Raw genomic sequence first — 12,021 nt, 5'->3', positions numbered from 1 at the left:
AGTATGAAATTGTGAGGCCAGATATGATGTATGGTTCATAGTGTTGGGCGGTTGATAAGAAATTAGAGCAGAGATGAGAATGCTTAGTTGGATGAGTGGAGTGACTAGAGAATATAAGAAGGAAGTATAGGTGTTGTGTCAATCGTGGATAAGATCGTCAATCGTGGATAAGATGACAGAAAATAGACTTAGATTGTTTAGTCATGGTATGAGGAAAGAAGAATCGAAAGCTGTAAGAACAGTTATAGAAATGAATGTTGAAGGAAGAAGAGATAGAGGAAGACCAAAAAAGAGATGGAGGGATGCTATTGAATGCGATTTGAGGACAGCTGATGTGAGCGTAGAAGATGTGGGAGATCGTGTCAAGTGGAATCTTAGGATAAGGGTGCCCGACCCCAAGTAGTTGGGATTAAGGCAAAGAAAAAGAAAAATATTACCAGATATTCCGGTGGCAATTGACATAATATGATTGTTATTTCGGAATGTACAATTTAGCGTTTAGTTGGGTTTAAATAATATAGCGTCAAATCAATTACCTACTCTATCGGTTGTATCTCAATATACACTACACTTTAATGATACAATAAATAAATAAACTCACACATACACACATATGCATTTATAACATTGTGTCTAATGTAAGTATAACATGATAAAAAGTAACCGTAAAATGAAAAAAATGGAATATAAATTTTATTACTCATATTAAATGTAATGTAACTCGAAAAATATTTGTTTAAATGAAAAAATATAAGATTATATTTTTATTTATAATTGTCTTTTAAACAACTTTTGTGCGAAACTTTTTTTTGTAAGTTAAATATTTTTTTTTGAGAAAATTAAGAAAGCTCATATTTTTGAACTTTTGCGAGGATTTAAAAAAAAAGCTCAATTCCAATCTTGAGGACTATTAGTATGTCATTATACATATTTTAATTCAACTTTTAAAAAAACAAAATTTTTTCCGCAATTTTTCCTTTGTTGACTGGCCTAGATGTCAATTTTAAACTTGTAATTGAGCTAAAAGTTATGGTAATATATTCAATTTATTTTACTATAAACTTTCATAAATCTTTATCAAAAATTTTTCATCAACTTTAAAGAACCAAAAAAATAGGTTAAAATTGAAAATTTGGACTGATTATTTTTAACATATTAAAAATCAAATCAGTAATAATTTGAAAACAAATTTTTTTTTTCTTTTAATTATTATTTTATATATAATTCGTAATAATATCAAAAATTAGAAGTGATAGAAAATGTCTACTTGCAGATTTGAAAACAATGCGAAAAGTTGATTTAGAAAAGTATTTTTTTGCTTCTGATGAAAGTTCCTTGTAGTTCAGTGAATTTTTTTATAGTAACAAACAGTTTTTATTAAAAATTATTGTATCAAGCCCTTTAAATATTTNTAACAAACAGTTTTTATTGAAAATTATTGTATCAAGCCCTTTAAATTTTTATACACGTAAAAGTAAAGCAAAATATAACTTCTTTATTATTTTTATAATTTCTCCGTTTAAATTACAATATTAAATTATTAAATATCAATTTCATACTAAATTTAAAAACTATAATTAGTATTTATTCATATATTACATTTTAAAATCAAAGAACTACTAATCAGGATATAATTAAAGAAATAAGAGTTGATGTTGCTTTTGGAATAATCCACCAATTTCTCTAAATGAAACACTATCTACAGATTTGCATCGAAGCGTTTCTTATGATAGTGATTTTAATCACTGTCAGATATCATCTATACTTGTCCCATCTATGCCTCGTTCATACTGTGCCTCGACCCCACTGTGCTACCGTTTTTTATTTTTAGTTTGTACTAAATTATAGCGAATTGATATATTTTATATTACGTGATAATTCAACAAATGCTTATTTACTGGTTCTAAAAAAATATTAAATTGATATCCTGTAAATGTATTTATATTTTATAGCTATCAATTTTATCTAACTATTTTGATTTTTTTGTATATTTAAAAAAAAATAAAAACAAACTGTATTACGTCTGTAATACTTTACATAAACGCAAACAACTACTATGTACAGTTCTCCATATATTTCTTTTCTTAATAAATTGTTGTTTAAATTTTACATATTAATTACAGTTGATGATTAAAAAAAAAATGGATAAATATTAGGGATAACTATACTCGAGCTGTTAATGAAACTAGGAAAACTAAATCTGGTAGTGAAGCTAAACCTCACAAAAAATATGTGTATGAGGATGTTAATCATTTTTAACACCAGTAGTTAAAAAAAGAAAATAAATATAAACTTTTAAATGTGACGCGACGTGAGAAACCGACCCTTAGGGTGAAAAACAAGTTTTCGAGAAAAATGTAATTTTAGGTGAAAAAATACATTTTTGTCAAAAATTACTTTTTGTTGGAAATGTGTTCTATGATGTCAAAAGAACATTTTGAGTAGCCTTACAAGCTTGTTTTGTTGTTATTTGGCTCTATAGTAGGAAAATAATCGAGTTATAGTAGTAAGGTCTGTTCACCGTAATTATCGCTGTTTTCCTTATCTACCGGAAGGGATCAACGCGGTTCGGTTTAGTTGTTGATCAAACGTGGCGATGTTGTTTTTGTGTTAAATCATTGCCAACGAGTATTCGAAGCGGTTTATATTTAGTAACCTACTGATTTTTTCAAATAATATTGCGTTTAATAACCATCGTGTTTTGGGCGAAAATGGAGTTAAACGAGTGCACTTTGCAATTGGAGGCGGAAGAAATTTAAAATGTTTACCAGACTTATTTCATTTCAAATGATTATATTTCATCATCTCAAGATGAATCGAGTCTAGGATCATCATCAGATGTAGAATTTAACATAAGTGATGATGATAATACTGATGATGAAAATGAAACTGTGTTATGGGTTTGTAAGCTTTTACATAACAAGCGTGTACTTTTTCATTAGTTATTTTCATAACCTGATATTCATTTTTGGTCAGGTTCCAGCACCGGGACTGGAGCATTTAGATTACGCAGAATCAATAATGCCGGAAGACGAAAAAATTAAAAAATTTCTGAACGATAAGTGCTGTAAAGATAATTGTTCAAATATATTTTCATTCCAAGAGTTGTCTACTTATCGAATGGAATGCGCTGAAATAGATTTTTATGATGATGGAGGAAATCGCCTTGATTTATTAATTTTGGGCGTATTGCGAGCTATAAGAAAAACTCATGACACCATCAGCCATGCACGTAAATCCACGCAGCAAGTACGTAAACGTAAAAAAATATTGTATGTTTTACGAGGTGAAAAAGTTTGTGAAGCAATGTTTTTATTCACTTATGGTATCGGTCAACAAGGATCTCGATGGAAACGCCTGTTGAAATTATTTACTAAAAAAGGTATCGTTACGAAAAGTCATGGTAATTCAAAACGCGTACCAAAGCATAGCTTGAGTTTAGAAAGCCGTAGAAATGTTATTACATTCATCCGAAATTATATAAAATTGGACTGTTTGGCGTTATGAACGATACTCTCAACCATCAGGGTATTTATCTGATTCCTGAGAGCGTAGAATCGGGTAAGGGAGCTAATTCCGTCATTAGTTATTTACATGATTTTATAGAACGTGATAGCTGTGGTGAAACTGAACTCAGTTTGCATGCGGACAACTGTTGCGCTCAGAACAAAAATCATTCAATGATTTACTATTTATTATTTCGAGTTCTAATTGGCTTGAACCACAAAATCACGTTGAACTTCTTACCTGTTGGCCATACCAAATTTTCAGTCGATTGGGCTTTTGGGCTAATAAAAAAACGTCTGCGCGTAGAAGAAACCCATGATCTTAATGATGTTTCCCGGGTAATTCAACAATCAACTTTAGAGTCAGGAGTTAACATACCAATAGTCACTGGCACTGAAGATGGAAGATTATTAATCAATGTATTCGATTGGAATACTTTTTTTGTGAAAAAAAATTGGAAAAGAGTTCCAAAAATTAGAATGTATTATCACTTTACTTTCGATAAAAAATACCCAGGCACAGTTCTGTGCCAAACATCGCTCGATGATGTAGGAATACGAATTCAAATTGTCAGCATTTCACCAGGGAAAAAATTTTTATTTCGAAGTTGGCCAAAAGAAATTTTTCCTCAAGGAATTTCACCTGTACGGTATAAATATTTAAAAGATAATATTGTGAAATATTGTCACCCCAAGTCTGCTTTGGCAATGTCTTTTGTGTAAAAAATTGTTTTCATTATAATAAAATTAAATCATGTATTTCAGTATCTTTCTATACATATGATCATCTTTCATAGGCAAATAACTTTTTTGGATGTCAAGATATAGACCTGAAACCAACGCCATTGTATTTATCGTAAAATTTTACTTCTAATAGCATCAATTTTTCATCTATCAGCAAAAGTCTTAAAAGTAAAAAACAAATTTTAATACTTTCAACGTTTTTTGCGTTTTTCTCGGAAAGTTGTTTTTGGTTTTCCTTAACTTTAAAGTGTTATAACTTCATGAGTTTTACTCGGATTGACTTGCTGTCTGCGCCATTAGATTCCTCGTATTATTTTCTATACAAATCTATAAAAATCTCATTTTTGACCTCTTTCACCCTAAGGGTCGGTTTGTCACGTAAATTTATAATATTTATTGAGTATTAAATAAAGTTGTAATATAAGAGAAATGTATAAATTAACTTAATGTATTTTTTAAAATATTATATTATTGTTCAGTAATATCAGCAACTATCTTCTTAGTTCAGGTATTAAAAACCTAAAACAATATATTTAAGTCAAATGTATTATTATTTGTAGATAATTTGGTCATTTAAACTATTATTTAAAAATATGATCTTTATTAATTTATGTATATTAGTTGCAGAATTATTCATCATCCAACTGGCTTGGATTTAGATTTACATTGTTGCCTCTGGAAGGCAGTGGCGGCGCTAGGCGTAGGCGAAGTGGGCCATTGCCCACGGCCTCGCACCTCAAAGGGCCTCGCGTTCCAAAGGGACTTATAATTAACCATAGAAAAATATGGGAGAAGTATCTATACAAAAATTTTTGTATCCATGAAATTATTTTATTGTAAAAAAAAAAAATCATAAACATAAATCTTATATTTCGTCATATTTAGTCATTACTAAAAGTACCAGATCACACTATGCGTTTTGTCGGTTGCCGATCGGCAAACGACCGCGACTATTCTATAATTAACATATAAACCGCGTTATCGGGGCCAGACTGACCGATTCGGTGAACCGATTTTATCTAAACTCGATAACGTAATTTCATTTTGACAGTTGTTGTTAGTTCGATTGGTTGTGTTTTATCCTCGTTTCTGTATCGATCGATTACCGAAAATTATATTCAATTTAATAATATTTAACGACGCAAAAATCATACCACACGTACCTAAGATGTAAGTATAAAACTTTATTAATTGTGTTTACATTTTCCATTGTTTTTTTTTGTTTTATGATATTAGTTAAAAAATGATTTTATTATAATATGAAAATAACATAATCAGCATGGAAAACGATTTATTGTGACAGAATAGATATATAATAATAATTTTTTATAATAGGGAAGTATGGAAATAATATATTTTAGTATGTTGTATTGGAAATGTTAGTTAAAACTTTAAGAACTAGTAAATAATTGTAATTTGTAATTGAATATTATTTGTATTTAACACTTCTCATACATAATTTTATAAATATTACATAATAATTTATTATTAAAATATAATTAACTATCCATATGTAGGTATCATGTCTGGATCTAGTAGAGACAGAGATACTGGTCGGAAATGGGAATCTGGTGCTTCCAAAAGAAAGAGAAAAGCTGAAATGATGCAAGTGAACCAAGCTATGAGTACTAGTATGATGAAATTTCTAAACAAAACCAGTACATCAACAACAACAGACTTAGACGAACCTAATGCCAAAATGGATTTAAATGAAGAAAATTTATCCTTAAAAAGTTCAAAATACAATGAAGAATTGACAAAAGAAGTTGAAACTAAGTCTGATCTTGAAACTTCTCCGCCAATAAATACTTTTGAAAATAAAGAAATTACTCTTTATGTTAACTCTAATATAAATAATATTTGCGATTTAGAGATGCACAAACAAGAAATTGTTTTAAGTGAACCACTAATGAGTTTAGACCCAGGGAAATGGGTGTTTCCGTTATCAGGTTCACAGCGTCACGATTTAGTTCAACATGGTCCTCAACAGATGCTAGATATTTGCGATGAAAATTATCCTTTAGACAATAATAAGAGACATTTTTCTAACTTCCACTATACAAGAAAATTAAGTAATGGCGAAACTCAACATCGCAGATGGCTAGTTTATTCTCAATCTCAAGATAAAATATATTGTTTTCCGTGTACAGTTTTTTCTAATTTACAAACACAAATGATTCGTGAAGGATGTTGTGACTGGAAACATCTAAGTACAATTTTGCAAAGACACGAAAAGAGCCAAGAGCACATGGTGTGCATGATTAAATGGGTAGAATTTGACAAACGAATTAAACTCGGGAAAACAATAGATCAAGAAAATGAAAAACGGATTCGTGAATCACAAAAGCATTGGTACAATTTGTTTGAAAAATTAATTAATGTAATAAATTTCTTAGCCTCACATAATCTATCATTTAGAGGTCATCGAGAATCAATGAAGTTAGATGATAGCAATAACTCTGGAAACTTTATTGATTTATTAAAATTATTGTCCAAATATGATCATTCATTACAGAACCATTTTCAACTAATTAATGAAAAACAACTGGCACAACATTATTTGAGTCATGATATCCAAAATGAATTAATTAAACTTATGTCTAAAAAAGTAATTGAAGAGATTATTAGTAAAGTAAAACTAGTGAAATATTATGCTTTCATGCTCGACTGCACTAGAGACATAAGTCGCGTTGAACAGATGTCCATTATTTTAAGATTTTGTAATACGTCAACCGGTGATATAGAAGAACATTTTATTGGATTTATTGTTGTTGATTCCACAACAGGGGAACATTTAACAAACATTATTCTACATGAGCTAAAAAGTAATGGTTTAGATATTCAAGACTGTCGTGGACAAGGTTTTGATAATGGCGCGAATATGGTAGGAATAAACAAGGGTGTTAAAACACGAATATTAAATATTAATCCAAAAGCATTCTTTGCACCTTGTGGTTGTCACAGCTGGAATTTGATTTTAGTAGATGCTGCTAAGTCTTCCATTACAGCTAAAACATTTTTTGGCTTTATTCAAAAAATTTATTTGCTCTTTTCAACATCTAGTAAACGATGGGATCTTATAAAAGATAAATTAAAACTAACATTAAAGTCTTTATCTGAAACAAGGTGGGAAAGTAGAATTGCTGCAGTCAAAGCAATATTATTTCAATTTGACGATATCATTGATTGTATAAATATACTTAAAATGCAAATAGTAGACGCAGAAACTCTATGTAATTGTGAAGCCATTTTAAAAGAAATGTTAACATTTGAATTTATTGTTGCAATACATGTGTGGTATGAAATTTTACTTCGTGTAAATAATATAAGTAAAATCTGGCAATCAGTTCAAGTTAATTTAAAAATGGCTGTTGATTCTTTAAATAATTTTTGCAATTGGATTCAAGAATATCGTGATATAGGATTCAATAAAAGTATTATAGAATCTCGCCAGTTCATAGAAAAAAGTAGTTATGAAATAGAATTAAATTTTAAAAACAAGAGAATAGCAAAGAAGAAAAAAATGTTTAGTTATGAACACACTGATGAACCTATAGAGAATGGTGAAGAAAAGTTTAGAGTTGACTTTTTTAACAGCATGATTGATGGAATTCTACATGACATTAAATGGAGATTTAAATCATTGAATGAATACTTTGAATATTTTGGTTTTATTTATGATATGAATATTTTAAGATCCATTTCCAAAGAAGACCTTTATAAGCATTGTTGTGATTTAGGTACAGTTCTTCAAGAGGGTGAAAAGAGCGACATTCAATCATTTGAATTATACGCAGAATTACAACTCATAATTTCAAGTCTACCAGACTTTATTAAGGATGCAAAACAACTCATCAAATACATAATAGAAAATAATTTACAAGAAATATATCCAAATGTTTATATAACAGTCAGAATTATGCTCACTATTCCTGTCAGTACAGCTTCAGCAGAGAGAAGTTTTTCGAAGCTTAAAATAATTAAAAATTACCTACGAAATACGATGACACAGGAAAGACTCTCAGCATTAGCAGTTTTGTCCATTGAAACGAAAATTGCAAATAATTTAAATTACGAAGATATACTTAAAACATTTAGTGAAGCAAAAAGCCGAAAAGTCCATTTCTTGTAAATAAAAAAAAAAGAAAATTCTAACAGTATTATTAATTTAAAAAAATATGTATTTAATTTTATAATTATGTATAAATAAAATTATATTGACTACTTTGCAAATAAAAGGTTAATAATTAGAGTTTATTGTTTTAAAAAATTGTAAATCTTAATATTTATTAAATAACTATTGTTACTTAAATGTTTATTAAAAAAATTTTTAAAAAAAGGGCCTCTTTAAGTCTACTTCGCCCACATATAAATTTTACCTCGCGCCGCCACTGCTGGAAGGCAGTCTCAAGTATCTTCTTAATATTTCATTTTTATTGACAACAAAAAAAATTGTCAATGAATATGAAATTTAATAAATATTAAATTTTTTAATTTTATTATTTCATGTCTTATAGAACAACTGGTAATTTTGATCCTAAGGAAGATGTGGAAAATTCAACTGAAGTAAATTTTTCACATGAAAAAATGACTCAAAATGAAATTTTTGCTGTTGACAGTCAAACTTTTCCTACTACTTCAACTCCCAAAAATAAAAATAGTCGTGTGACATCATTTCAATCATCACTATTAGAAATATTAATTTCCAGTTAAATTTCACCAATTTCCCAAAAAAGGACTGAGATTGATGATGATCCTGACAGGCAGTTTCTTTTATCGTTTTTGCCAGATATTAAACGCTTGACTGAAGACCAAAAAATGGATTTGAAGTTTCAATTTCACCTGTTAATTAGAAATACTTTGAAAAGTTCTGCTACTCCCACTTACCATACAGCTCACTTAATTAATGAAAATATTTCCGACTCTGACATGATAACTCCTCCATCCTGCATCCAAATACCACAAAAATCCTATACACTACATCCCTACACACACCAAACTTATATACAACAATCCCATATACAACAACCTTCTACACAACAGCTTTTTATACATAAAAAACACTTTGGTACACAAGGTCATCCATCTTCAGTCTCTTTTACTCAAGATTAAATTCCATCACTCACTCCACTAACTGTATCAGATCTTCCAACATTCCAACCCCTCATGCCTCTTCAACAGTCTTTAGCATGTTCTATAGCCACCACACCGAAACATGACAAGACAGAAAGTAGACACTCAGGAACATTTTTAAAAAAGTAATAAATTATGTTATAATTAAGAACTTTTAAAAATAAAATATTAAAGTTAATTTATTTTTAATGTAAACAAATAAGTTAAGTTATAATTTCATTTGTTTTTAATTAGATAAAAATAAGTTTCTCTAAGTTGTTACTTAAACATAATTATAATTTCTTCAAATTATTTTTGTCTCCAGATTTTTTAGTTTTTATGAAAAAAATAATATTTTATGTTGTTTATAAATTGTTATTATTATTATGACTTACAAAAAATTGACACGGTACCGTGTTTCCCTCAGCCGCACATCACGTTATCAACCTAAATGAAAGTGTATCGGGATCTGAATCATAAGTGCACGGTGGCCTAGTGGTAAGGTTTGTCTATACGACGCCTTGGGTCGCGGGTTCTAATCCCGTACCGTGCCTCTTTTTTTCACATGATTTCCGGTACACTTTCTATAACCGGCCGTCAATCCCCGGCGGCCGTGTTAAACTATAGAATTTAGAAAATACTTTTGTGGATGTATGTAGTGCATATTTAAAATACATTTTAAAATACTAATCTCTAGCTCTTGACAATCTATAATTAAATATTCTTCTTTTTTGAGTGAGGTTTCGTCCTGGAAATGGTCTCAATAAATTTTGGTGTAAACCAAAAGCTTCGTCGGCCACTAAAACAAATGGTTGCGGTGAACTAGTTGTGTTTGGCAAACGATTAGGCGCAGGAACATTTAGCTGGTTTGAATAAAGTTTTCTGCCAAATGGACAGTCCTTAAAGACAGTCGAGTCACCTTCTCTACCATAAGCACCAACGTCGATAGCGATAAAACAATATTCAGAATCTACTACGCCCATTAACAACACAGAAAAATACTTTTTGTAATTAAAAAAAAGAGAGCCTGCTTCATGAGGGTTTTGGCAACGAATATGTTTTCCGTCCACAGCTCCTATGCAATTGGGAAAATGAGTTTTTTTAAAAAACTGATTAGCAACATCCGTCCATTTTTCGAGATCAGGTAAAGGCATTTCTTCAGGCTGTAAAATCGTCCACAAAAATTGACAAGTTTCTCATACAATTAAAGCTATTGTACTTCTTTCCAATAAAAATTGTAAAGCTACAAAGTTTGATCCCGTTGATAAAAATCTGAAAAATGTTTTATGATTCTTAAATTTCAGCTTCGNCTACAAAGTTTGATCCCGTAGATAAAAATCTGAAAATGTTTTATGATTCTTAAATTTCAGCTTCAATGATCATTGAAAAGGTTTAATTTTACTATGATGTGTTTTTTTTTGTGTCTGTCATTAATTTTTCTGAGCTCTCACTTGACCAATACGTTAAAAGAACACGATTTTAATTTTGTTGAACTTATAATCACCAAATATTGGAATAACCCTTTTGTTTTAAAAATTCAGACAAATATCTCAAAATTACGCTACTGTAATAAATGGCCACTTCAAAAATACTTTTTAATTAAATATTTCCAAAGTAATAGGAGTATAAAATTCGTTTTTATGCAGAATACACAGTAAAATTATATCAGTAAAATAAAATATTTTTTAATGATCATAGACTGTCACGTAATCNTATATATATATATATACATGTTGAGGTATTTATAACAATTAAAAATTTATCCTCATAAAAGTAACTTTAGTTAAATTTTTATAAAAGTTAAGGTTGGGTTATTTACCCTTCATTGGATATAACCCTGATAGAGTTATGTTCATAACCATGAAAAACTTTCATTATAAGGAGAGTTTTTTAGATACTGCTATCTAAAAAACTCCATCCCATAAGTATATGAAAGGGAAACTTTGGGGAATTATGCTTCAAAAAAATTATTCCGGCCACTTATGACCTTTAATATAAGTATAATACAATTTGAATTTGTCAATTGATTCACTGAAGTATCTATCAAATTTTCATTACCACAATTCCCTAACACCGATATTTAATTACAATTATTATTGATATAAATAAAAAAATTAAATATTAATTTCACTACTGACCTTAAAGTAAGTGTTAATCTTTCTTCAGAACAAATTGGCTCTCGAAATCTAGTGGTTTTTTTCGTTATCGATGGTTTTAATTTTTGAAGTAATTCATCGAATGATTTTATACTCATACGATAGTATTAAAAAAATTTGTCTTCATACATTCTAATATTTTGGTAAAATTCTATAAATCTTTTATATTATTCCCTATTGGAATTATAAGGATGAATCCAATACTTCCGTTTTTCTTTAGGGGAACTTAACAGATCAAATGCTTCAGCAGCAGCTATTACGCGAGTAGTGTTAGTAAAATTATCAAAGTTCATTCTGAGTAAAAGAAGAAGTTTAGTTTAATGAATGTTTTTCCTGTATCTATTCACACAAAGACTATATGACCCGTGGACGTTAAAAATTAAGCGGTAGTAACTTTTAAAATGATTACTAATTGTTTCATATTAATATTTTGAGACAACAAAAATAAAAAAAAATAATTTTTAGGTATAGGAGGTGGCCNAAAAAAAATTAATTTTTAGGTA

The 12,021-nt window shown here is 29.3% G+C and overlaps 1 protein-coding gene and 1 pseudogene across 2 annotated transcripts; one reads left to right on the top strand and one right to left on the bottom strand.

Moving 5' to 3' along the window:
• Positions 1–5,078: 5,078 nt before the first annotated feature.
• LOC126899133 (uncharacterized) lies at positions 5,079–8,570 on the top strand. Of its 2 annotated transcripts, none has more exons than XM_050673694.1 (2): positions 5,079–5,420; positions 5,768–8,570. In XM_050673694.1, exon 2 carries the CDS (start codon positions 5,773–5,775, stop codon positions 8,380–8,382), a length of 2,610 nt encoding a protein of 869 aa, XP_050529651.1. In that variant the 5' UTR covers positions 5,079–5,420; positions 5,768–5,772; the 3' UTR covers positions 8,383–8,570. The 2 variants fall into 2 exon arrangements, with proteins under 2 accessions (XP_050529651.1, XP_050529650.1); XM_050673693.1 differs by lacking the exon at positions 5,079–5,420 and adding an exon at positions 5,550–5,628.
• A 1,478-nt stretch (positions 8,571–10,048) lies between these two features.
• LOC126898319 (uncharacterized) lies at positions 10,049–11,661 on the bottom strand (annotated as a pseudogene).
• Positions 11,662–12,021: the final 360 nt, after the last annotated feature.

The sequence above is a fragment of the Daktulosphaira vitifoliae genome, unplaced genomic scaffold (genome assembly GCF_025091365.1).
Source record: "Daktulosphaira vitifoliae isolate Bord-2020 unplaced genomic scaffold, ASM2509136v1 Scaffold_2, whole genome shotgun sequence".
NCBI classification, from domain to species: domain Eukaryota; kingdom Metazoa; phylum Arthropoda; class Insecta; order Hemiptera; family Phylloxeridae; genus Daktulosphaira; species Daktulosphaira vitifoliae.
This window is presented reverse-complemented; position numbering and strand designations above follow the sequence as displayed.

Bases quoted from the DNA above. Each gene is read 5' to 3' on its own strand.
- LOC126899133 (XM_050673693.1), top strand. From the start codon at position 5,592: ATGGAAATAATATATTTTAGTATGTTGTATTGGAAAT. The intron at 5,629-5,767 runs GTTAGTTAAAAC...ATCCATATGTAG, and splicing joins TAGTATGTTGTATTGGAAAT to GTATCATGTCTGGATCTAGT.